This window comes from Salvelinus namaycush, chromosome 9 (assembly GCF_016432855.1).
Source record: "Salvelinus namaycush isolate Seneca chromosome 9, SaNama_1.0, whole genome shotgun sequence".
NCBI lineage: Eukaryota > Metazoa > Chordata > Actinopteri > Salmoniformes > Salmonidae > Salvelinus > Salvelinus namaycush.
Genome location: NC_052315.1, coordinates 35095908 through 35123715, shown reverse-complemented (window position 1 = coordinate 35123715; position 27808 = coordinate 35095908). Strand labels below are relative to the sequence as shown.

Here is a 27808-nt window from a genome sequence, read left to right as displayed (position 1 = left end):
CTTCCAGACTCACATTAAGCATCTCCAATCCAAAATTAAATCTAGAATCGGCTTTCTATTTCGCAACAAAGCCTCCTTCACTCATGCTGCCAAACATACCCTCGTAAAACTGACCATCCTACCGATCCTTGACTTCGGCGATGTTATTTACAAAATAGCCTCCAACACTCTACTCAGCAAATTGAATGCAGTCTATCACAGTGCCATCTGTTTTGTCACCAAAGCCCCATATACTACCCACCATTGCGACCTGTATGCTCTCGTTGGCTGGCTCTCGCTTCATATTCTTCGCCAAACACACTGGCTCCAGGTCATCTATAAGTCTTTGCTAGGTAAAGCCCTTCCTTATCTCAGCTCACTGGTCACCATAGCAGCACCCACCCATAGCACGCGCTCCAGCAGGTATATTTCACTGGTCACCCCCAAAGCCAATTCCTCCTTTGGCCGCCTTTCCTTCCAGTTCTTTGCTGCCAATGACTGGAACGAACAGCAAAAATCACTGAAGCTGGAGACTCATATCTCCCTCACTAACTTTAAGCACCAGCTGTCAGAGCAGCTCACAGATCACTACACCTGTACATAGCCAATCTGTAAATAGCCCATCCAACTACCTCATCGCCATACTGTTATTATTATTTTTTTTGCTCCTTTGCACCCCAGTATCTCTACTTGCACATTCATCTTCTGCACATCTACCATTCCAGTGTGTAATTGCTATATTGTAATTATTTCGCCACTATGGCCTATTTCTTGCCTTACCTCCCTTATCCTATCTCATTTGCACACACTGTATGTAGACTTTTTCTATTGTATTATTGACTGTATGTTTGTTTATTCCATATGTAACTCTGTGTTGTTGTTTGGCCAGGTCGCAGTTGTAAATGAGAACCTGTTCTCAACTGGCCTACCTGGTTAAATAAAGGTGAAATATTTTTTTTTTTACATTTGTAGGTGGCTTAAGTTTCCCATATCTGGGGTAAGTTAAGTTGTGCCAAGAGACCACTTTTTCAGGACAAGCTGTTTTCAAAATTGTAATGTTTGCATGGATTCTGATTGTTTCCAGGGATACACAACATCCTGAAATATATGCAGATATGTTTGTTAGAAAGAATACTATATTTCCCTTGATTTGATTTATTAGGATACCCATTAGCTGACACCAATGGCGACAGCTAGTCTTACTGAGGTCCGACAGACAAAAGACTTTACAATTTACATACATACATTTAAAAACATTAACATGTAGTGTATGAGTGCATCTATCAGTTACACATACTAAAACATTATCAGTACATACACACAACAAGTAGGTCACATGGGGGAGAGACGTTGTGCTGTTGCTTTATTTGTTTTTTAAAACCAGGTTTGCTGTTCACTTGTGCTATATAAGATGGAAGGGAGTTCCATGCACTCATGTCTTTGTTCTGGACCGGCGTACTGTGAAAAGTCCCCTGGTGGTGTGTGTGTGTGTCGGTAATGTGTGTAAGTTCACTAAACTACAATTTTTAATTTCCAACACATTGTACAGAGGAATAGGCAAAACAAGTGATATATGATTCAGTAAGATTGTATTTTTAACGTTTTATAGAAATGGTTATCAACTGTACAACTCCATCATTCAATTTCATGACGACACAACAACGATGAGACCGCCTATAGGGAGGAGGTCAGAGACCTGGCAGTGTGATGCCAGGACAACAACCTCTCCCTCAACGTCAGCAAGACAAAGGAGCTGATCATGGACTACAGGAAAAGGAGAGCCGAACATGCCCCCATTCACATCGAAGGGGCAGGTGTTTCAAGTTCCTTGGGGTCCACATCACCAACAAACTATCATGCTCCAAACACACCAAGACAGTCGTGAAGAGGGCACGACAACACCTTTTCCCCCTCAGGAGATTGAAAAGATTTGGCATGGGTCCCCAGATCCTCAAAAAGTTATACAGCTGCACCATCGAGAGCATCCTGACCGGTTGCATCACGGCCTGGTACGGCAACTGCTCGGCATCTGACTGTAAGGCGCTACAGAGGGTAGTGCATACGGCCCAGTACATCACTTGGGCCAAGCTTCCTGTCATCCAGGAGCTATATTCTAGGCGATGTCAGAGGAAGGCCCAAAAAATTGTCAAAGACTCCAGTCACCCAAATCATAAACTGTCCTCTCTGCTACCGCACGGCAAGTGGTACCGGAGCACCAAGTCTTTGTCCAAAAGGCTCCTTAACAGCTTCTACCCTCAAGCCATAAGGCTGCTGAACCATTAATCAAATGGCCACCCGGACTATTTACAGTGCATTCGGAAAGTATTCAGACCCTTTGACTTTTTCCACATTTTGTTATTTAAATTGTTTTTTTTATTCCTCATCAATCTCCACACAAAAACACATAATGACAAAGTAAAAACAGGTTTTTAGAAATGTTAAAATATCACATTTACATAAGTATTCAGACCCTTTAATCATTACTTTGTTGACGCACCTTTGGCAGCGATTACAGCTTCGAGTCTTCTTGGGTATGACACTACAAGCTTGGCAACCCTGTATTTGGGGAGTTTCTCGCATTCTTCTCTGCAGATCCTCTCAAGCTCTGTCAGGTTGGATGGGGAACATTGCTGCACAGCTATTTTCAGGTCTCTCCAGAGATATTAGATCGGGCTCAAGAGCGATCTCTCTGTACTTTGCTCCGTTCATCTTTCGCTCGATCCTGACTAGTCTCCCAGACCCTGCCGCTGAAAAACATCCCCACAGCATGATGCTGCCATCACCATGCTTCACCATAGGGATGGTGCCAGGTTTCCTCCAGACGTGACGCTTGGCATTCATGCCAAAGAGTTCAATCTTGGTTTCATCAGACCAGAGAATCTTGTTTCTCATGGTCTGAGACTATAGGTGCCTTTTGGCAAACTCCAAGCAGGCTGTCGTGCCTTTTACTGAGGAATGGCTTCTGTCTGGTCACTCTACCATAAAGGCCTGATTGGTGGAGTGCTACAGAGACGATAGTCCTTCTGGACGGTTCTCTCATCTCCATAGAGGACCTCTGGAGCTCTGTCAGAGTGACCTTCGGGTTCTCTGCCACCTCCCTGACCAAGGCCCTTCTCCCCCGATTGCTTAGTTTGGCTGGGCGGCCAGCTCTAGAAAGTATTTTATTTTTTACATTTTTTTAAGTGGTGGTTGGCAATTCCAAAATGATTCCATTTAAGAATGATGGAGGCCACTGTGTTCTTGGGGATCTTCAATGCTGAGGTAGGACTAGATAGATTTAAATGATGGAGTAGGGTGGTGGGTTTTAAGTGAGTGTTGGGTTGGATGGTAGAGTATTTGTTGATTTTATTATAATATTTTTTTTTTCAAGCAAAGTATAAGGGATGTATAATCCAGTCTAGTAGGTGGCGGTAATGCAACATTTATTGGATGCCAACAGACATTAAATCTCAAAGAAGACAGCGGTTCCCGAACCCACAACCCAACCCCTCCTCGTTTTTCAACTGGTCTTTCAGTACAGCACCGTTTAGAACGTTCCAGGACGTAGAAACATACTGAATGCAGCCCTGATTGTGCCCACATTTGTCAACAGGTGTAGACAATTAAAAGACACATTGTGAACCAATTGTGATTAGATCTTCCTGACCACCTCCAGTAATGCAGGGATGTCAAACTCATTCCATGGAGGGCCATGTAGTCTTCTGGTTTTTGTTTTTTCCTTTCAATTAAGACTTAGACAACCAGGTGAGGGGAGTTCCTTACTAATTAGTGACCTTAATTCATCAATCAAGTACAAGCGAGGAGTGAAAACTCGCAGACACTTGGACCTCAGATTGACACGTGGGTTAGTGCAACCCTTGGGCCGGCCCTACCCTAAACTTTAACCTTTTTTAAATGTAAAAGTTTATGGGGTGACGTCTGAGTTGGGCCGTCCCAAGGATCCCATTTATACTTTTCCCTTGTCAAAGACGCATGTTGATGGATTTGAAGTAGCTATCAACGAATCCTAACACAAGCATCTAAATTTGGCCAAGGGTACGGTTGTCCCGCCCTCTAAAAATAAATCATACAGGGATGGTAGTAATTAGGCTATGGACAACGATACCTCTACAATTCCTCCAGAATTAAGATCATGGTCGACATTAAAAACCAAGCGCCTACTACTGGCACTGCGGTCAGATGCCATAGTCCAATCGAAATTTGATAGTCTATTTATGAGCGATGTCGTCCCAAATGAGAGAGAAATGGTTCTCCTGATCCCACGTCCAATGCAAAATAAAATATTTGAAAACATTGTACAGAAAGGCCAAGGACTGTAATAGCAGGCGTGGGAACTAGAAACCCAATTCCCATTTAATTCGGAGCTGGATGCGGTATTGGTGACAATTCCACCACCTGCTCACCTTCATCCTGGACATCAGGCTGGGGAGCGCTGTGAACGATGGAGATATTGGGGGTGTGGGGTTAGGACAACAGGTGATTGTCAGTCACCGACCAAGAACTCAAACTCAGCCTGGTCTCAGATCAAAACACACCCCCCCCCCGGCACCTAATGCCATAGTCCTGCCCTGAAATCAGCTATCCCTGGTTAATGATTGATCTCATTGAATCTAGCCCTAAAGCTCTACAAAGAACAGTTGAACAGAGTAAACATGAGACACAGGGTGAAATTTGTGAGTTAGCAAACTGACTGATAACACAGCTCACACTGTTCCAATAGGAGTCTTTATTATTACCACCTTTTCATCTCATGTCAAGCTCTTCACAGCAACAACAGTTATGCTGACAAACACACAGTTACGAGAGAATTCCACAACACCTGATCAGAACAATCTCCACCTCTTTTCCCTTTTACCTCACAATTATGAATCTCAACAGGCATGAAGTAGGGATACAAACAGGTATACAGTCGGCGGGTTAAGCTGCACAAAGTTCTTGAGCAGTGGTTCCCAACTCCAGTCATTGAGTACCCAACAGCACACATTTTTGTTGTAGCCCCGGACAAAAACCACCGGACTCAACTCATTGAGGGCCTGATGATTAGCTGACAAGTTGATTCAGGTGTGCTTGTCTGGGGCTACAATAAAAATGTGTACTGTTGGGGGTGCTGGAGGACTGGAATTGGAAACCACTACTCTAGAGTGAAAGTGATCACACTTTAGACTTGCAGCATAATTGCAACCAGGGATGGATGAAATTAAAACACGTTAGGTGGTCATGTAACTAAAAGCAGAACACGGACACTGGCTAGACTGAAGTGTGAGAAGTCAGATCATCTAGGGTAGAGGAACATTAGACAAGGGACATGAACAGTCATGACAAAGGGGATGTGGTAAACGTACTACACTGATGGTTTGTCAAGGCACACTTGAGAAATTCACAATAACTGATAACTCCCATCTCATATTTCAACATGGATATTAATGAGTTAATGACAAATGTGTGTGGAGAGCATGAGTGTGATATTTTGCCACATTAAAGTTAACATTTTCAAATAGTATTTTCAAATGAATATGTAGTCATTCAAACAGTTCAACTAAGCAATAGATCAAGCCAAATAAGAGCGCTTGACCTTGGAACATGAAACCAGACAACCACAATGAAACAATGTATTTCCACACATGTACAATGCACTGAACATTCAAGATTAGGCTACCTCAAATACTTCCTCTAAAAACAGTACATATCGTATAAAGTTACATTCATCACACAGAGGAGATACTCAGAGGTTGGCTTTTTCTGTTTGTATGGCTTAGTGAGGCATCATGTGCTCTTGAAAATCCCCAATAAAAATGTAATGGAACGCTTGGACATCAGTAATGGAGGCGATCATCTATTGTGTTTAGGCCTAATTGATATTTTGAATGGGTGAAACCAAACGGGAGGTTCAAAATAGTTGACGTTTTCTGTGGGTGGTCTCAAAAAGTATGTGCCACCATCTTTGACAAGCTGTATCTCATATGGAATTATACAATTACAACTCATTCTAAGTCTATGCTTGGAATGGTGTCCCTTGCATAAATTCCATTTATATGGTTTGCACAGAATGAGAGTATAATCTTGACTATTGGCCCACGTTCTACATGAAGAGATCTGGTAGTATACACACCCCCAAACTGTACACTGGATTTCAGTCCGACGTTTGAAAAATGATATACTGCATGTATATAAAACTGAACATCTGTTATAAAAATACTATGTAATCTGACTCATGGGTAAGAAACTTTCTAAATTACATTTTTAAATGGAGTAATCCTACTTTTTCAAGACAGAATGTAAACATGAGTATATGGGAATCTAAGCAACAACCAAATGGTTCTCATTCCATCCGTTTGTGTCAATGGCTGCACTTAGACAGGCATCCCATTTGATGTCTTTTGACCAATCAGATTAGATCTGGAATGATTGGTCAAAAGACCAATTAGTGGGGGCGGGGGGGAATCTCAGAATTGGGCTGCTTGCATCTAAAGCAAAGCAGAGCAACATGGTTTAAAATGCATATTCATTTGGATGGATATGACAGAGGCAAAACTGTTGGGAGGAGAGTACCTTACACATGTACAGTGCTTTCCAATATTTGTATTATTTAAAGTTTGTAATTTGTACAAAAACAATGTTAATATTATCCATGAAAGCTGCATGAATTAAAATGAGTAAACCAATTACAAATGAGTAAACAAACATCTGGATATTTAAAAAAAATTGAACAAATATGACAAGTTTGAAAACAGTACACTCCCCTCACACTGCCTGCTCACAGTTATCACTCCAGAAACACAATTCAGACTTTACCACAATATTAATATCAGTACTGTTGATGTGACATGAGTATAAATGTAAGTATAAACATCACATTAGAAGTGTCCATCACTGCTGCACATAGCACCATAGATAACTTGCCATAGAGATGGCTATTCTCATGTTTACACAGGCATCCAATTCTGACATTTTTTCCACTCACATCAGATCTTTTTCAGAGCTGATTGTTCAAAAGACCAATTACTGAAAAAAAATAGAATTGGGCTGCCTGTGTAAACGCAGCCTAAGTAACAGATTTTAGGCCACATTCCAATGTCCATACTAGCATACCACAGAGTACATGCCCAAACCCAAAACATTGCTTTATAGTAAGTGGTGTGGTAGTGTGGTTATTGTAGCAGAGTTTTTGTGTAGCAGTGAGTCCCTGGTGACAATGCACAGGACAGGTACTGTGTCCATTTCACACAGCTCTGCCCTGAACGCTGACAGTAGTGGTTCAACATCTGTCAGTACATGAACCAGAAACCAACCAAAAACTACACACACAAGACAAGGTAAAACACCAGCTGTTAACTTACACAGATTGTAAAATACAAGGTAAATAGTAGGCTACAGATAGCAATGTGCTGTACATTCTTCATAAAAATAACACGCATAAATGTACACACACAATGTATCAGACCAAAATAAAATTGTGTGTGGCGGTGTAGGCAGAGATATGAAAGCCTATGAATAGTAGCTAGTTACAATCAGACACACACCAAAACGAACAATGTATACTCGCTATGGGAATGACGGTATTGACAGAGACACTGAATGGACCACTCAGTATAAATAGGCTTCAGATGAACACTTAACACAAACAATCTCATATATAACTCCAAAAATATAGTTAACGAAAAATGTATGAATGCATGGTCAATGTGTTTAAATGTATACCTTGACAACTTAAAAAAGTATTATTTAAAAAAAAATGGACATCAACAAGTACAATGTGACTAACCATAGAAAGCCTATGGATGGATATAAGGATTTGCTGGTCACACAAAACAGTTTATAAAGTGCTTAAAGTTTAAAACCACCATTCTATTCACAATGAACTGGAAAGACTTCCAAGTCCAACTCTAAAATCCCCCCAAACGAAAGTCGCACGACATATGCAAATAATTAAAAAACACGGAAAGCCTCTGTAACAATAAGAGATCACACGGAGAGGAGACTGAAATGTCAAAGCAACAGATATGACACTGACTGCTGTGTGACCAGATACACACACACACACACACACACACACACACACACACACACACACACACACACACACACACACACACACACACACACACACTGCTGTGTGACCAGATACACACACACACAGACTGCTGTGTGACCAGATACACACACACACACACACACACACACACACACACACACACACACACACACACACACACACACACACACAGACTGCTGTGTGACCAGATACACACACACACACACACACACACAGACTGCTGTGTGACCAGATACACACACACACACACACAGACTGCTGTGTGACCAGATACACACACACAGACTGCTGTGTGACCAGATACACACACACACAGACTGCTGTGTGACCAGATACACACACAGGCTGCTGTATGACCGGACTGAAGCCTTGCAATCACAAACAAGACCAGGGCAGACACCTTTCTCTGGCCGCCCCTTTCCCTCAATAAAATCTCACCATCTCTTCTGTCTTTCTCTCTAGGTCCAACTTTCTGTATCCCTCTCTCCTTCTCCCTCCCTCCACTCTTAGGCCAGCAATAACACAGTACAGCATGAAAAAGAAGAACCACTGTATAAGTTAGACTGATGGATACAGGAGTTACTTTCCTCTGATTGAGCAAAAGGCGCAGTCACTCAACCAACTCATCATCACAGCGCCTGTCCGTCTGTATGAATGCATGTACAATCACATCAAAATATGAGCCAAGGGCACAAGAGTACATTTGATAAAAATCTTTAAAAACATCATGACATGTTCTTAGCTTAGGGGGCTCATAGCAGTCAGACACCTCTATCCCATTCTCTGCATCTGTGGGGGGTTGTACTGTAAGCAGAAGACACAACCTGTCCCAGTCTAAGAGTGGGCAGACGTCACTAGAACCCCCAGCAATGTGTCTGTGGTCCCAGTAATGATCACTGCTTCTGTAGACTCTCCAGCAGGTCCTCCATCTTCTGGGAGGTGCTCATGGACGTCTGCATGTTGGTCTGTATGGCGTTCTGTAAGCTGGTCTGCATAAGGGTCGGCAGGCTAGTTTCTATGGCAGTCTGTATATTGGTCTGCATTGCAGTATGTGTGTTTGTCTGCATTGGGGTCTGTAGGTTGGTCTGCATGGGTGTGGCTGTCTGGGCCATGTCTGAGTCCAGTAAAGACTGGATGTGGCTTGCCTGCACAGGGTTGGCGTTCTGGGGTTGGCTCTGGGCTGACAGTGTTGGACCAGCGGACGTCATCAGCTGGGAGGAATCTGAGGAGAAAGAGGAGGATGTCACAAAGAATATTTTAACATTTAAAACAATTTATACAGTATATATACGTAAATATTCCTCCATTACAGTCCATGATGAGTACTGATCCTGTCAGGTAAAGCAGTCTCACCGTTCTGGAGGCCGAACACAAACAGGTTGGGTTGTCCTCCTGGCTGGCCGACATTCCTACTCACTCCCGTCTGGAACAGCTGCTCTGGGGAGGAGGCGGTACTCTGCAGCTCCACCACCCCCAGTCCGCTCTGCATCACAAAGATGGTCGCAGCTGCTGCAGCATGGTGTTCTAGTTCCTGCGTAGCCATGTTGCTCTGCAGACCAGACAGAGAACCCTGTGGCAGGTACAGCTCCACCTGCTGGCTGTCAGGGCCACTGCCTGAGCTGGAGCTCACCTGCATAGGCTGCTGGCCCTGGAACAGGCCCTGCTGAGGGGGATTGATGGAGGCAGTGGTCCCCCCTACTGTGGAGCTCTGGTCCTGGAAGGACATGGGCTCTGCTGGGTCAGACTGGGCCACCCCTACCCTGATCCCAACCATGGTGGGCTGGGAGAACAGGAGGGGAGCAGGGGTGTCCTGGGGGTGAGGGGTGCTGCTGCCCATGGAGGGGCCCTGGGTACTGAAGAGGAGGGTTGGAGGCAGAGCCTGGGGGTTGAGGGAGGCGGTGCAGAGGAGCAGGTCTGTGGGCTGTGGCTGAGGGTGCTGGCTGGAGGACAGAGTGTTAGTTTGGAACAAGGAGCCTTGCTGAGCCATGGGACGCTGCTGCTGGGTTTGCTGTGGTTGTGTCTGCTGGGGGGACTGCTGTTGGTCCATGGGGGTGCTCTGCTGCTGCTGGGTCTGAGGCTGGAACACTGACACAGTCTGGGGCTCACTGGCTGAAGTCTCCATGGAGGACAGGAATGCCAGCTGCTGCCGACTACCCTGGCTAGAGAGTGTGTTGGGAGAGAGGAACAGCGTGGACCCCGTGACCTGCTGCTCATGATCTAGGCTACCACTGGTCAGCACAGTCAGAGTGTTCTGGAGCAGGGCGGCCTGGACCTGGAGCTGCGGGCTGGGGGATTCCGACAGAGGCCTGGGGGACTGGAGGAGCTGCTGGGGGGGGGAGGTGTGGGAGGGCGGCTGGTGGGGGAAGCTGGAGGTCTGGATGGTGAGCAGCTCCCCAGCCTGCTGGAGGAGAGACACAGGCTGCTGCTGGGGATGAGACGAGGAGTGGATCTGGGGCTGGAGGAGCTCAGCCTGGAGCTGCTGCTGAAAGTTCTCCAACACCTGCTGCTGCTGTTGTTGTTGCTGTAAGTGTTGCATGTTGCCTACTGCTTGGTTTTGTTGTTGTAGGTTGCCCAGTACTTGTTGTTGTTGCTGAAGTTGTTGATCCTGTAGCTGTATGTTTCCTAGGACCTGCTGCTGCTGTTGTTGAAACTGTTGATGTTGTAATTGTTGTAGGTTCCCCAGTATCTGTTGTTGCTGTTGCAGTTGTTGATCCTGTGGCTGTATTAATAATTGTGGTTGTAGCTGTATGTTGCTAAGGACTTGATGCTGCTGTATCTGTTGTTGCTGCTGTATCTGTTGTTGCTGCTGTATCTGTTGTTGCTGCTGTATCTGTTGTTGCTGCTGTATCTGTTGTTGCTGCTGTATCTGTTGCATGTTGCCAAGGATCTGCTGTTGTTGCAACTGCTGTTGTAGCTGCTGCTGTTGTGTGGCCAGAGAGCCCTCAGTGCACCCCAGTCTCAGGCTGTTCATTGTGTCCTGTACGTTTTGCTGCAGGGAGTCAGTGGAGGACGTGGGGCTGTACAACACTGAGTTGAGTTGCTGCTGAGCCACTGCTGCCTCTAGGACCTGCTGTACCAGGCTGCTGCCCCCCGCCTGGAGCTCCCTTACTGCCCTCTCCAGCTGGGCCACCCCGTCCTGGGGAAACTGGGGAACTTGGGGGGCCTGGGAGGGGGGCGCCATCTGGGACATCCCTACTACCATCACCCTTCCGCAGGAGTTGGAGGCCTCTTGAGGCAGACTCTCCTGGGGGTCCCGGAGGAACTGCTGGGGTACCTCTGGGGGGACAGGGGGGAGAGTGGTAGTGTCGCTGGAGACGGGGAAGGAGGTGATGGGGGCGATGTCCTGCTTCTGGATGGTGCTGAAGGGCTCCAGGGAGGGAAAGACAGGGGCATGGGGGAGGTCCACGTCCCCAGGCTGGAGGGGCATGGGGCCGGGGAACGACTCATTCCTAGGCGGGGTGCTGGAGCTCAGGGTCTGCTGGACTAAGATAAGGGCGTCAGAGGGTGGCTGAGGGAGGAGACAAAAAGAGAGTAATGAAATAATTTTGAATAGAGGTATTTTCTAGAATCTACACACTTCCCTGCAAGTTGGCCAATGACCCTGGATCAAGATGTCTTCTTTGATTGATACAACTAATGGGTGATGTCCCAGCCAAACCATCTGATCTAAATGTACATACAAGGACCCTTGGTTAAATATGACCTGTATATTGCTCCTACCTTGAAGAGTGCTGTGGATGAGGTATTGCTGGAGACCTCCATAGGGGTGACCTCGTGTCGTTTAACCAGTTCGCCAGCAGACTGGGCAGGGTCAGAGGCCAGATAATTGATCTGGTCATGGAAGGTGCAGGCCTTGGCCAGAGAAGAACCCTCTATCTTCACAGACATGTTCAGGGACTTATCTGCTGTGGGATAAAACAGAAACACACACACAGTGTACTATATATACACACCACGCCATTACTCAAACCCATCCCTCCCTTCTTCAACCCATCTCTTACTCCCTTCTATCCAAACACTGAAGGAAAGTATCAGCACACACACCTGAGTCTGGGGTATACATGAAGGGCTGGTTGTCATGTGACCTCCCGGCATTGGTCGTGATGTAGACGCCCACAGAGACAGGAGAGGAGACAGACAGGCTGTGGTACGGCGGAACCTTCACCACCACATGGTTCTGGAGGAAGCAGAACATTGTCAGGATTAGAACAGTCAGCGCAGGGCCCGTATGCATTCCTCATGCATCAATATCAATCTGTTACCTGATGGAACAGCTCCATGTCAATCTCTGCCTCGGCCTGCCACGAGTCATCATCTGGAAAGAGAAGGAATCATTGTCTTCTCAACATGGTCACTATGAGGAGACGTCACAGACACCACCGAGAGAGGCAGAAAAGGATGCGAACAAAAGGAAAAGAGGACTGGGAAGAAAGGAGGAAGACAGGCAGGTTAGTGCTGGTACCTGCTGGGTTCTCCTGGAAGATGACCTTGGTTCCTTTGAGGAAGTTCTTCCCTATGATGAACAGCTCCTCTCCTCCTCTCACTGAACAGCTGTGGAGACTCTTCTTCAGGATCTCTGGCACCCCTGCTGGCTGGGCTGGGGAAGGACACGCACACAGCAGAGTGTGAAGAATTGCTGTTCACAAAACCCTACCATTGACACTACGTGGTTGGCCAGCTTTTGTTCCAGTCTGACAAGAACATACAGAATTTAATGAACATCAAACAAACACATACACATTGACATTCAAATGTACTTTTGACTGGGTAACCAGTTATTTGTGTTTGTATGAATAGGGCGATAGTTGGTTGACTCACTGCAGAGGATGGGTGACGAGGTGGTCTGTAGGGCTAGGACAGACCCATCAGGCTGGGGGATGTTGACCCTGAATGCCAGCCTGGCCCGGGTGCTCTTCTTCTTGGACCCGGCCACTCCTATACGAGCCTCCACGTCTGCGTTACGCAGCTTCAGGATCCCCACACAATCAACCCTGTCAAGATTCAACGTTACAGAACGTTCAAGATGATGAAACAAACAACACCACACTGATATTTCAATGTTCATTAACTCAATGGATGAGTCCCTTACGCAAGTGACATGGCGCTGCTGGGCTCCAGAGGGACCTCTATGACGGTGGTTCCCTCGATGTCCACCTCCTTGCAGGCCGTGGTGTTGCGTCCTGTCACCCTGCAGGCCTGGTAGAACCCATGAGGCTTCACTCTGCCTGTGTCACTGGCCACAAACACCTGCAGCACCACCGGCTCACTGACGCCCTCTAACTGGAGAGAAAGGGGAGAAGATGGTGAGTAGAGGGCAACACAGCTCAACCCAACATAGCACAATTGTCTACGACTAACCAATGGTATATTTATATATATATATATATATATATATTTTATTAAGTGTCTCTCACCTTGACCGTGGGGAAGCCCTGTTGGGTGCGGTCTTTGACAGAGCCGCGGCTGCCCTCGGTCAGGTAGCGTGCCCGGTGCTGGGTCTCTGGCTGCACCAGGATCTTCAGCTCCTTGCCCTCACTCTTCTGGGGACACTGACCTGACAGCAGGCCTCCCTTCAGCAGACACCCAGCCTCCAGAGAACTGAAGAGCACACAACATACTTCACTCAGAGGACCTCTTTATTAGCTTTGCTGTGTGTGCAACAGAGTCAATGGTATGGCAACTTAAATCCTCATGCTCTTAGTAAAGGCACCTAAAAAGGAGACTAGCATTCTATTCAACCAACCTGGGCTTGGGGCTGGCCTTGTCTGGGCCCAGCTGAGACAGTACAAAGTGTGGGGCCGTGGCGCTGTCTGCATCAAACACGTCCATGCTGTCCTCTGGGGGTGCAGGCTTGGCCCCGGGCCGCTGGCGGGGGGTGCGTTTACGGGACTTGCGGGGCACCTCTGTGTTGTCGTTGTAGGAGCTGGAGCTGATCAGGCTGAAGTTGGAGGCCGAGTCGTCAGCCCAGATGCTGCTGCTATGTTCTGAGTCTGGACCTGCTGGCCCGGCCGGGGCTGGATCCTCCTGGCAGGACATACTGCTGTCATCAAACAGGTCCTCCGGAGGGGGGGAGATGCTCAACACTGGCCTCCGCTTAGAGGGGGTGTTCTGGGGCTGCTGCTGGGATCCCACCCCCCCTGCCTCTCCTGGGTCTCCTCCTGTTCCAGAGCTGGTCCCATTGCCGCCTCCACCTTCAGAGGCAGGCAGAGCTCCCTCCACCCCTTCCCTCTCTGATCCTTCTGGGGCTCCTGACCCCTCTCTGGCACCCCCACTGGGATGGTGGTGGAGAAGAGGAGGCTGGGACTGGTCCATGGCTGAGGTAGAGGGGTCCGAGCTGGGGCCTCCCGTGGCCAAAGAGGATGGAGAAGGGCTGGATGAGGTGGCTGTATGGCGTGTGGACCGATCACATTGTTAGTATGGATGTCAATACAGAGCAGGCTATTCACGCAGCTGAATTTGTGCATGATTTGTCCAATGTTTTCCCTCTTCCCAACTCTAAATTCATTTTACGTTATTTGTGTGGCTAAATGCCCTCTGTGCATGCCAGAGTTCTCTGGTGTCAGGCAAATTTTCTGAAGTTAAAGTTGAGAATGGTACAAATAGGCCCCAATCGAATGTTCCGTAATCAAAACTTGCTCAATAGTTTTTTTTTTTTAAGTGACAAAACGGACATGCTTTGTTTACAAAAAACTAAAGCAAGCTTTTAAAATTGTTACATACATTGCCACAAAAAATAAAAACATCTGGTCAGTCAGACTTTCCTCTTAACAAATTTGCAGATTAATGATACGGTGCCAAATTAAATGTAGAGGGGGGCTAGAGCAGTTTGTGCATACAATAGTAGGCCTATACAGCAGCTAGTGCATACAGCATTGGGCCTATACAGCAGTCTGAGCATGCCAATTGGAGGATTGGGTTGGGACTGAGCGTAGCCATGGCAACAGAATAAACAAGGCTCTGACCTATGGAGCAGTGACCTGCAGGCCATTTTATATGCAGATGCCCCCTGCCTCAGAGGGAGGGAACTTCCTGCAATACAAATGAGACAGCCAATGAGCAACAAGAGAGCTGATCAGTCATGACTCAATGTCCTGGCAATCAGCAAATTGGGTCAATTAAATACTGTGTGAGGATAGCTGATCCTTTTTATTTTAAGTGTCTTTGGATAAAACGATGATGCATGTAGTGCTTGCTTGGGCTAGCATGAAGCCAGCTCTCCAACTCTGAAAATGAGCTTGTGGTAGAAGCTGCCCCTAACCACAGATCTATAATAAGATTACCCTAGCCTGGTACATGTATGGCATGATAAGAGTCAGAGGAGCTGGCTAAAACACATATAGATCTGGGACCAGTCTACCCTACACCCCAATCCTAACAGTAACCATTTAAAGGGTTGAGAATTATCTGAGCCTCTACCAGTGATTGTAGGGTCAACTTCAACCTAAACCTGTGTTACTGTGCACAATGACAGCAGCCACATGACTACTATGTTCAGTCAGTCAGCTTCCTCTGCTAAATGGTATGAATACTTTATCTACTTCCTCAGATGAACTCGTGGATACCATTTTTATGCCTCTATGTCCAGTATGAAGGAAGTTAGAGGTAGTTTTGCAAGCCAACGCTAGCTAACTACTGTTAGAACAATGACTGGAAGTCTATGGTATCTGCTAGCATGCTTGCTAATACCCATGGACTTCGTCATTGCGCTAACGCTAGTTAGCAACTTCCTTCAAATCGCATGCTGATGGAACACTACATATTGTTTTTCTGATCTAATATAAATGACATCTCTTGAGATATTTTCTTTATGCTGGTCTACATGGTGTGTGCAATCTCATCTTCACAGAAAGTCCATTGCAGACAGTTCAGATTCAGACAGGCGTGCTAATTCAGAAGTGCTAAAATGACACAATAATTGCTTTGCTAATTATAGCCTAGCTCTTTTCACCTCTTCTCATCATCTAAGAATAAAATGAAAACTAACAATAGAAACTGACAGTGAAGGTTGTCTCTAGTGGTGGGGCTAATTTACATCGCTCCATCTAAGAGAGATGAAAACGTAGGACAATGGAAAGAACACAAAACCATTTTTAATCCAATTTTGATTAGACACACGAGACAGATTGCAAGCAATACTAGCCTAATATGACTTTAGCTATAGGCTAATGCAAATAAAATTATATATATATATACACTGCTCAAAAAAATAAAGGGAACACTTAAACAACACAATGTAACTCCAAGTCAATCACACTTCTGTGAAATCAAACTGTCCACTTAGGAAGCAACACTGATTGACAATAAATTTCACATGCTGTTGTGCAAATGGAATAGACAACAGGTGGAAATTATAGGCAATTAGCAAGACACCCCCAATAAAGGAGTGGTTCTGCAGGTGGTGACCACAGACCACTTCTCAGTTCCTATGCTTCCTGGCTGATGTTTTGGTCACTTTTGAATGCTGGCGGTGCTTTCACTCTAGTGGTAGCATGAGACGGAGTCTACAACCCACACAAGTGGCTCAGGTAGTGCAGCTCATCCAGGATGGCACATCAATGCGAGCTGTGGCAAGAAGGTTTGCTGTGTCTGTCAGCGTAGTGTCCAGAGCATGGAGGCGCTACCAGGAGACAGGCCAGTACATCAGGAGACGTGGAGGAGGCCGTAGGAGGGCAACAACCCAGCAGCAGGACCGCTACCTCCGCCTTTGTGCAAGGAGGAGCAGGAGGAGCACTGCCAGAGCCCTGCAAAATGACCTCCAGCAGGCCACAAATGTGCATGTGTCTGCTCAAACGGTCAGAAACAGACTCCATGAGGGTGGTATGAGGGCCCGACGTCCACAGGTGGGGGTTGTACTTACAGCCGTACAACGTTTGGCATTTGCCAGAGAACACCAAGATTGGCAAATTCGCCACTGGCGCCCTGTGCTCTTCACAGATGAAAGCATGTTCACACTGAGCACATGTGACAGACGTGACAGTCTGGAGACGCCGTGGAGAACGTTCTGCTGCCTGCAACATCCTCCAGCATGACCGGTTTGGCGGTGGGTCAGTCATGGTGTGGGGTGGCATTTCTTTGGGGGGCAGCACAGCCCTCCATGTGCTCGCCAGAGGTAGCCTGACTGCCATTAGGTACCGAGATGAGATCCTCAGACCCCTTGTGAGACCATATGCTGGTGCGGTTGGCCCTGGGTTCCTCCTAATGCAAGACAATGCTAGACCTCATGTGGCTGGAGTGTGTCAGCAGTTCCTGCAAGAGGAAGGCATTGATGCTATGGACTGGCCCGCCCGTTCCCCAGACCTGAATCCAATTGAGCACATCTGGGACATCATGTCTCGCTCCATCCACCAACGCCACGTTGCACCACAGACTGTCCAGGAGTTGGCGGATGCTTTAGTCCAGGTCTGGGAGGAGATCCCTCAGGAGACCCTCCGCCACCTCATCAAGAGCATGCCCAGGCGTTGTAGGGAGGTCATACAGGCACGTGGAGGCCACACACACTACTGAGCCTCATTTTGACTTGTTTTAAGGACATTACATCAAAGTTGGATCAGCCTGTAGTGTGGTTTTCCACTTTAATTTTGAGTGTGACTCCAAATCCAGACCTCCATTGGTTGATAAATTTGATTTCCATTGATAATTTGTGTGATTTTGTTGTCAGCACATTCAACTATGTAAAGAAAAAAGTATTTAATAAGAATATTTCATTCATTCAGATCTAGGATGTGTTATTTTAGTGTTCCCTTTATTTTTTTGAGCAGTGTATATAAACCAGGGCCATGTTCGTTCATTCAAACAAAACATTATTTATTCCCAATCTCTCACACCTGTCCTGTCTACAGTAACCATGGCCCACAATTGAAGACTCAATTTCCCAGAATACACCACCACTAGCACTAACTGCCCCACAGGCACTCAGCAGGAACGGTGGAAGTAGACTAGCGTGAACTTGTCCACTAGACACTGAACTAAGGTCAGTCTTATGTTCTGCTCCCTAATGATCTAGGTGAGGATACAGACAGAGTGAAGAGCTTACCTGAGGCCATGGCTGCAGAAGGGGGCGGTCCGGCCTCTCCCCCGCTCTTCTGGCTCATGGTGGGTGTGTCTGTCTGGGAGGAGGATGACTGCAGCTGGAGCTCCTTAGGGAGGAGGTCATACACAGACTCTGGTGAGGAGGAGAGAAATCATGGGGTTTGTTAGTGCACCAAAAACCACCAGCAACCAACTAGTTACTGATTTAATAGTGGTAGGTCACCTGGTTGCTAAGAAACACAACCCATAGACACCCTGACATAGATATATCTGTCGTGAATGTGCAGTTTATCCATCCATCATATGCAGCCTATCAAGCAGTCATCTAATCTGCCTGTGATACAGTCAACGCCAGCAGCATAGTGAGACGGACACAATCTCTGGCTCTGGGATGTCAGCCCTGCTGCTAGAGAGACACACACACACACACACAAAGAGCTGCACTACAACCACTGCGGGAGGGGGGGGGGGACAAGGACTTCCAGCCAGCATACGGTACAGTACAGCACTCATGTTCTGCTTCATCCAATTCATTTTTAAAATGTCTCGACTACGCTCACGAGACGTACAATGGCCTACATTAGGATTAGCCTGTCTGCTGCCGGTCAAGTGGGACTTTTTTGTAACACCACCCTCTGTGGTCATGGTCTCTGTTGGTATGTGTCTTTTGTAGAGGAGGTCGACCGATTAATCGGAATGGCTGATTTCAAGTTTTTATAACAATCGGAAATCTGAATTTTTGGACACCGATTTTTAAAAATACGATTTTTTTCTCTCCCACCTTTATTTAACTAGGCAAGTCAGTTAAGAACACATTCTTATTTTCAATGACATTGACAATTATTTTCAAAACAATCCATCTTCACATAATCACTAGTTACCTACACATGGTTGATGATATTACTAGTTTATCTAGCGTGTCCTGCGTTGCATATAATCGATGCGGTGCCTGTTAATTTCTCGTCGAATCACAGCCTACTTCGCCAAACGGGTAATGATTTAGCACTATCGTTGCACCAAACCTAACCATAAATATCAATGCCTTTCTTTAAAAATCAATACACAAGTATATATTTTTTTAAACCTGCATATTTAGTTAATATTGCCTGCTAATATGAATTTCTTATAATTAGGTAAATTGTGTCACTTCTCTTGCGTTCCGTGCAAGCAGTCAGGGTATATGCAGCAGTTTGGGCCGCCTGGCTCGTTGCGAACTGTGTGAAGACCATTTATTCCTAACAAAGACCGTAATTAATTTGCCAGATTGTACATAATTATGACATAACATTGGAGGTTGTACAATGTAACAGCAATATTTAGACTTAGGGATGCCACCAGTTAGATAAAATACGGAACGGTTCCGTATTTCACTGAAAGAATAAACGTTTTGTTTTCTAAATTATAGTTTCCGGATTTGACCATATTAATGACCAAAGGCTCGTATTTCTGTGTGTTATGTTATAATTAAGTCTATGATTTGATATTTGATAGAGCAGTCTGACTGAGCGATGGTAGGCACCACCAGGCTCGTAAGCATTCATTCAAACAGCACTTTCGTGCGTTTGCCAGCAGCTCTTCGCTGTGCTTCAAGCATTGAGCTGTTTATGACTTCAAGCCTAGCAACTCCCGAGATTAGGCTGGTGTAACCGATGTGAAATGGCCAGCTAGTTAGCGGGGTGCGCGCTAATATCGTTTCAAACGTCACTCGCTCTGAGACTTGGCGTAGTTGTTCCCCTTCTGCAAGGGCCGCGGCTTTTGTGGAGCGATGGGTAACGATGGGTAACGATGCTGTTGTCGATGTGTTCCTGGTTCGAGCCCAGGTAGGGGCGAGGAGAGGGACGGAAGCTATACTGTTACACTGGCAATACTAAAGTGCCTATAAGAACATCCAATAGTCAAAGGTATATGAAATACAACTGGTAGAGAGAAATAGTCCTATAATTCCTATATAATAACCTCAACCTAAAACTTCTTACCTGGGAATATTGAAGACTCATGTTAAAAGGAACCACCAGCTTTCATATGTTCTCATGTTCTGAGCAAGAAATGTAAACTTTAGCTTTTTTACATGGCACATATTGCACTTTTACTTTCTTCTCCAACATTATTTAAACCAAATTGAACATGCTTCATTATTTATTTGAGGCTAAATTGATTTTATTGATGTATTATATTAAGTTAAAATAAGTGTTCATTCAGTATTGTTGTAATTGTCATTATTACAAATACTTAAAAAAATTGTTTTATTTATTTTTTATTATTATTTTTAAATCGGCATCGGCTTTTTTTGGCCCTCCAATAATTGGTATCGGCGTTGAAAAATCATAATCGGTCGTTCTCTAGTCTATTGTGTTCTGTTCCACTGAGTTAAGAGTGAGAGAGTGGGCCTTTGTGAATGCTGATGGAGGGATGACGATCTAGCATGACCTCAGCCTTGTGTGAGTCACACTAACGACTGTCAGGTCAGGGCCCAGTGCAGGAGCTGCTCCACTGGCTCTCTCTCTCATTTACTCTCGCCTACACTTCCACACTCACCTCTCTCCTTTTCCATAGTAGCTGGAGTCTGCTAATTTTCTATGGAAATTAGACATTTGTAAAAGCCCCACTGTTTGCATAAGACATCAACAGGAAAAAAAATTTGATTGGTGAAAATTTTGAAAGAGAGAGATCGGCTAAGCCTATTAATAAACTACCCTACGTATTTATTTGGACAGTGAAGCTAAAATGTTTAATTTGGCTCTACTCCAGCATTTTGGATTTGAGGTCAAATTTTTCATATGAGGCGACAGTACAGAATGTCATACATATTTTGTTTTACCATTTAGAAATGACATCACTTTATGTATCTAGTCCACCCATTTGCAAGTGTCTTAAGTATTTGGACAGATTTACTTAGTGTACTAAAATATCAAAAGTTTAGCATTTGGTCCCATATTCCTAGAACGCAATGACTACTTGAAGCTTGTGACTACAAACCTATTGGATGCATCTGCAGTTTGTTTTGGTTGCGTTTCGAATGATCTTGTGCCTAATAGAAATTAATGGTAAATAATGTATTGTGACACACCATGGGACCACGCAGCCGTCATACCGCTCAGGAAGGAGACGCGTTCTGTCTCCTAGAGATTAACATATTTTGATGCGAAAAGTGCAAATCAATCCCAGAACAACAGTGAAGGATCTTGTGAAGATGCTGGAGAAAATGTGTACAAAAGTATCTATATCCACAGTAAAACGAGTCCTATATCGACATAACCTGAAAGGTCGCTCAGCAAGGATGAAGCCACTGCTCCAAAACCCCCATAAAAAAGACAGACTACAGTTTGCAACTGCACACGGGGACAAAGATGGTACTTTTTTGAGAAATGTCCTCTGGTCTGATGAAACAAAAATAGAACTGTTTGACCATAATGACCATCGTTATGTTTGGAGGAAAAGGGGGGATGCTTGCAAGCCGAAGAACACCTTCCCAACCGTGAAGGACGGGGGTGACAGCATCATGTTGTGGGGGTGCTTTGCTGCAGGAGGGACTGGTGCACTTCACAAAATAGATGGCATCCTGAGGCAGGAAAATTATATGGATATATTGAAGGAACATCAGTCAGGAAGTTAAAGCTTTTTCGCAAATGGGTCTTCCAAATGGACAATGACCCCAAGCATACTTCCAAAATTGTGGCAAAATGGTCAACAATGGACAACAAAGTCAAGGTATTGGAGTGGCCATCACAAAGCCCTGACCTCAATCCCATAGCAAATTCTGGGCAGAACTGAAAAAGTGTGTGCGAGCAAGGAGGCCAACAAATCTGACTCAGTTGCAGCTCTGTCAGGAGGAATGGGACAGAAATCACCCAACTTATTGTGGGAAGCTTGTGGAAGGCTACCTGAAACATTTGACCAAAGTTAAACAATTTAAAGGCAATGCTACCAAATACTAATTTAGTGTATGTAAACTTCTGACCCACTGGGAATGTGATGAAATAAATAAAATCTGAAATAAATCATTCTCTCTACTATCATTCTGACATTTCACATTCTTAAAATAAAGTGGTGATCCTAACTGACCTAAGACAGGGCATGTTTACCATGATTAAATGTCAGGAATTGTGAAAAACGGAGTTTAAATGTATTTGGCTAAGATGTATGTAAACTTCCGACTTCAACTGTGTGTGTATAAAGTTCTCTCATCATTATTCACATTCCTTCATGACTGATTATCTGTAATCATGATAGCATCCACATTAATGTAGAAGTGTTCAGGAACATATTCTATTTGTATTTACAATTAAAGTGACTCAAATGACAATACATTACCATTAATTTATATTGGGCACAATAATAAATAAGAACGTTAGAGGCATAAATATCATTACCCCCCCAAAAATGCTAACCTCCCCTGTTATTGGTAACGTGAAGAGGTTAGCATGTTTTAGCGATATGATCTTTGTGCCTTTAACTTTCTCACTCATCATTATTCACGATTCATTCATGATTATCTGTAATCATCGTAGCATCTCGATTAACGTTCAAAAACATATTATATTACAATAAAAGTGACTCCAAAATGACAATACATTATTACCATTCATGTGTTTTGGGCACAACATAATCCGACACACAACCAAAACAAACTGCATATGAATCCAACAAGTTTGCAGAGTCACACGCTTGACGTAGTCCTTGTGTGCTAGGAATATGGGACCAAATACTAAACTTTTGACCAAACTTAATACACTATATGTGAATTTGTCCAAATACTTATGACGCCTTGGAGACTAGACACAAAGTGCTGTCATTTCTAAACGCTTCACCCCATAAGAATGAAAATTCACTCAAATTAAAGCTGACAGTCTGCACTTAACCTCATAGTCATTGTATCATTTCAAATGAAACTGTTGGAGTACAGAGCCAAAAACAACAACAAACTGTCAAAATACTTTTGGACCTCAATGTATTTAGGGGAGTCTACTATGTGAAGCAGTACGTTATAACACTTCTCTGATTAACCTAGGCCTACAAGTCAGCCAAGTCCTGCATACATCCCCTATTACAATCCGATTACCTCACCACATACTTACTGTATGTTATGTAGTTGGCTACACACTGCTCACATTACGTTAGCTTTGAAGCTGTGCCAAGCCAATGGTCAGACTTTATTGTTCACAGCTGGCCCTTTGCTTTGATGACACAGAAATATGTTGGCCCACAAGCAGACGCCAAGAATCCACCACAGTCTCTTGCAATGCCCCGGCTTCTAACATGCATCTTAAACTATTAGGTAATCTTGCATGCTAGACTTCACAGCTACAGAGTATGCAATATTTAGACACACGTCTGGATCTATGAGATTAACGCAGAGTAAAGACAAAGATCCTACCCACTCCGCAGTTTATACTTACATGGCAAAATCAAAGCCAGACATTGAAATACAAAAGGCTGCCTATGTCATGGATAGCATAGCCTTGATCAATCCGTGATGATGATATAAGATGTAGCCAGTCTACAAACAGTAAACCACTTGAGATGTGTTCATTAGAAGTGTTTAAGAAGCAGCAACACTGCTATCGGCCTCAGCCAATTACTGTCATATAAATAGGCTACACACACCTCATCACGTCAGACAGCAGCACCATATGGCCAGCTCCTGTTAGCATGGCCACTAATAAACTGGCTCATTAGTGTAACACACAGTGTCCGGGCAGATGTCTGAACCATTGTCAGGAGGCAGGTTGTCAATGCACAGAGCATCTGTGAACTCTGGTGAGAGACCAAGTTCAGAGAAAACAAAAAGAAACATTTTGAGTTAAGCCTGTCAGCCTACATGTGTGGAAAGAAAACAGCAGTAGTGCGTCGCTGCAAGCCCAGCTAGGCCGAGATGACTAGCCAACGACGAATAAGAGAGCGTTCCAAAACCACTAGCAAACCTCATGCACTAAGACAGCGCAGGGTACATTTTTACTGAAAAGTTTTGCATGGCAGCCATATCTGCCACCTGTAGAAGGTCTTTAAACTGAAACCCCCCAGGCTTTGATCACTTCCAGACACAGCTGGACTGAAAGAGTAGTGGACTGAGCAGAGAGGACAATGGAGCCTGTTCATAGCAGTGTTATCACAAGAGCAGCCATGACTCAGTCAGCACCAACCAGCCACCACATCAACTGGCCAAGTAGCTAGATAATATGGCTACTGTATCATGTTTCATATAACTCATTCTGGGTAGATCATGATTTAAACATTCCATCCACTTCACTCTACTTCACTTTTGACAAGGCCTGCCAATGAATTAAGGTGAACTTGGCAAAAACACACCCACCCACACAACATGTGCAAGCACACAAAGATGATTTTTTTTTTATAGATGTGATACGTTTTATGACTGCTGCAAGATTAATTGAATCTGAGGACATTCAAGTTTTCTGAATCTGATAAGGCCACTTTCACTCATCTGAAACAATCAGAACCTGCTTATAACCTGCTATGTGCCCAAATGCTTGCCAAAGTTCCTGTTTGATTCTCAGTATTTGGTTTGCCTAAGGCAATGGGGGTGGCTAAGGATAGCAGCAGATCCAACCCGCTTGCTTACAACTGCACTAGGGTCGGACAGACTTCCTGAGTAGATTAAGACACCATAGAGCTGACGTGAGATGTCTCGGAAAATGTACACCAATCCAGGGATGAAAATGCATTGTGCTGTAGCATTATCGTAACTGTTACATACTGTCCTTCTCGTCCTCATACTAGGCGGGAGAGGCTATATGGACACGCCTGGCTCCCAAAATGAATGGTGTATGTTGCGAAGCTGAGAGTCGAGTTTGGAGACGAATAGATTCAGATCAGTCAATCGTCCCGATAGTCTCTTCCCAAGCTAATGTATGTTGACTAGCTGACAACAGCAGCAGCATGGCGCTAGTTAAAACTTGTAAAAGAAAGTGATGTTTATTTTGATGGGCGAGGAAGAAATAACTAAATTCACCATCTGGATTTGGTCACCATCTCCAATGTTCCATCCCACTTGATTTTATTTCAAATAGGATAGCAGACTACACGAGAAATAACCTGTAATATTGGTAGTAGTCATCTAGAAGTCACCGCGATACAGTCTACACTGCTCAATGGGGAGTTTGCGCTGCAAGCCGACAACACGGGGCACTGTGTCCTTCGCTCCCGCTTTTTGCTGTAAGGAGAGGGAAGTAGCTAGATATTGTAGCCAATATCAGGCCAGGGTGACAGGTAAAGCACATGTATTGTAGTGATCGTCACCGAAAATGTATAACTACGGCATTAATGTCTAACATTGTTGATAAAAACGATTCTGAACACTCCCAAGTCCCAATTTTGGCAGACAAGTTTCAAATTCTTGATGTTTCTAGACACAAGCCTAAACTAGCTAGCTGGGTAGGGCTCATGAGGACGACTGACTGAACTGACTGGACCGAAACCGTTCGTCTCCACTCTCGCTGTGCAACAAACGCCATCAATCTAGGCACCAGGCATGTCCGTGTAGCAGCAGCCACAGCAGAGATTTTGGAATGGCAGTGTCAGCCAAATCAGCTCCTTTGTTGTTCAACGCCATGTGCCATTCAAAATGGCTGCTATGGTTTCTGCCATCTAGCACGAGGACGAAAACGGCAGTTTAATTAAACTAGCAGTCTTTCAGTCTTGGTGTAACAGTTGGGATAATGGGACAATTCAGAATACAACGCATTTCTCAACTTTTTCCAAGACATATCTCACGATGGCTCTGTGGTGTCTTGGTGTTTCACACTTGGTCCTTTTCAGCTAAATCGGTTCCCTTTTTAGTGCGATGTGAACACAAAACTGTCCAGGTTCACTTGTCATTATTTCCACACCAAACACTATAGGCTACTGCAGAACCATTTCCCCTGCCACAGGCCCTCACATTAGTCCCACAAACTAAAAACTAAAATGTTCAATTAAAGCATTATTAATTATGTTATTATTCTTCTGCCATTTATCCGGTTACCAGTCATTTATACATGTAAATATTATACGTTTATTCTAATTAGTATGTCTTATTTTGCAACTAAATGTAAACTATTAGCTTCCAAAATGTATGAAGGTACATCCCTGGTTGTCCGATAACAGGTTGTGATGGTATGGCTTGTCCAGCACTGTGCATTTACCCAGAGTGCATTGAGTGAATGTTGGAAAAAGGAAAAAGATCTTGGTTCCTTTCGAAACATAGCAACGTGAATGCAAAGAGGACTGTCCACAAAAATGTTGAACTGTCAAGAAAGTCCTAATTCAAAGGCAAGAGCAGTGTGAATATAAAGCGTTATTTCGCTTTTTTTTCCCAAACTTGAGTTCACTTTAAACAGGACTGAGATCAGTTATTTTAAAAAAGAGGACTATATCTGAAAACACCCTAATTTACACAGAAAGCCTGTCCGACGCTAGTGCAGCTGTATTCAAGCGGGCCGGATCTGCTGACTAGATAGCTAACTAAACAGCTTAACTAAAGACTGCTAGCTAAATAGCTAGCTAACGTTCGCGAACAATCGTGACAAATTCAGCAAGCAATCGAGGGGTTTGTGACAATGCAACCTGTACCTAACGTTCAGATACTGTAACCATGGCATAGTCATGGGGGACCGAACCACGAGTGTACCGGGGGGAAACAATAACACAACACGCCTCCTGCTGCTCCCTAACGTTAGCTGCTAGTTGGTCCATCATGCACTCATTAGTTAACTAGCTAGCTATAAGCAAAACTAGCTGCTAGCTAACGTGAGCTATCTAGCCAACTAACGTGATCTATCCGTTCATCAGTCCTAGTCAAAAACAATGGCAATACAATACAAAGGCAGCCATGTCATAACATGTATAGAAGTCTTACCTTTAGAGTAAAGGGATTTGGGGGAATTAAGGTCGAGATCAGCGCTGAGGAGGGATATAAAATCAGAGGGCATCGCAGCGCTTCATGGAGGGATGCGTAGCGGACGCCCTCTAACAGTACTATGGATCAGAACGAAGCCAGCTAACGTTAGTGAGCAATGAATAAAAAATTTAAAAATGTCTACAAACAGGCAATATTGCGTCTGGGGGGGAAATTGTGTTAAGCAATAAAAGTTTATTAGCTCGAAACACGTTTGTTATGTTGTTTTTTATGCCTAGACTCACAATTGCTATGCTAATGCCGCGTTCACGTGTTATCAGAAATTCTTAGTTCCTACTGAGAAGGGGGAAGCTGAAGCCCAATATGGCGACCGGAGTACAGATACACAAGGCGAGGCGTGGCTTAACATGGCCACGCCCCCAAGAAGGGAACAGAGATGAGTACTCCCTTTACTCCCATGTAATTAATAATGTAATTAATTTAGGCATCATCCGAAGCAAACTACCAAAACTTTTGCCGTTTCAATAAACGTTTTCAGCAGCATCACGTGTCGTTATTAACATACTTGGCTGTCACAACACATTATTTGCATGATACTTATCCTGCCACTCTGTGTTACCCGACCTAATGACACTGACAGTAAAGCTGTCACATTTAACTTATGTCACTGTTTGTTTACCCCTAGCTTTTTCGCTGGTTAACTTATGTTAGATGGCTGGCTAGCGAGATAAGTTAGTCTCGATCTAATTCACAAGTCTTTGATATGTCACGTAATTACTTCCATTCTTTGCCTACCCTTGAACAGTCATTTAGAAAACTTGATTCTTGTTGGCATGCATATATGTCCTTTCAACTTGCCGGAAACCAGTTGTGCAGACAACCCTACCAAATTG

General features: G+C 44.7%; 1 protein-coding gene across 2 annotated transcripts; it reads right to left on the bottom strand.

Moving 5' to 3' along the window:
* Positions 1 to 8296: 8296 nt before the first annotated feature.
* Positions 8297 to 27231, bottom strand: LOC120054003 (nuclear factor of activated T-cells 5-like). 2 transcript variants are annotated; one of them, XM_039001356.1, is made up of 12 exons: positions 26916 to 27231; positions 18066 to 18194; positions 13776 to 14415; positions 13447 to 13630; positions 13122 to 13312; positions 12851 to 13023; positions 12495 to 12629; positions 12295 to 12347; positions 12077 to 12209; positions 11753 to 11937; positions 9386 to 11540; positions 8297 to 9254 (listed from the first exon to the last, which is right to left on the bottom strand). In XM_039001356.1, the coding sequence occupies exons 1-12, from the start codon at positions 26986 to 26988 to the stop codon at positions 8926 to 8928; spliced, it is 4380 nt and encodes a 1459-aa protein (XP_038857284.1). In that variant the 5' UTR covers positions 26989 to 27231; the 3' UTR covers positions 8297 to 8925. The 2 variants fall into 2 exon arrangements, with proteins under 2 accessions (XP_038857284.1, XP_038857285.1); XM_039001357.1 differs by having other exon boundaries at positions 11753 to 11934.
* Positions 27232 to 27808: the final 577 nt, after the last annotated feature.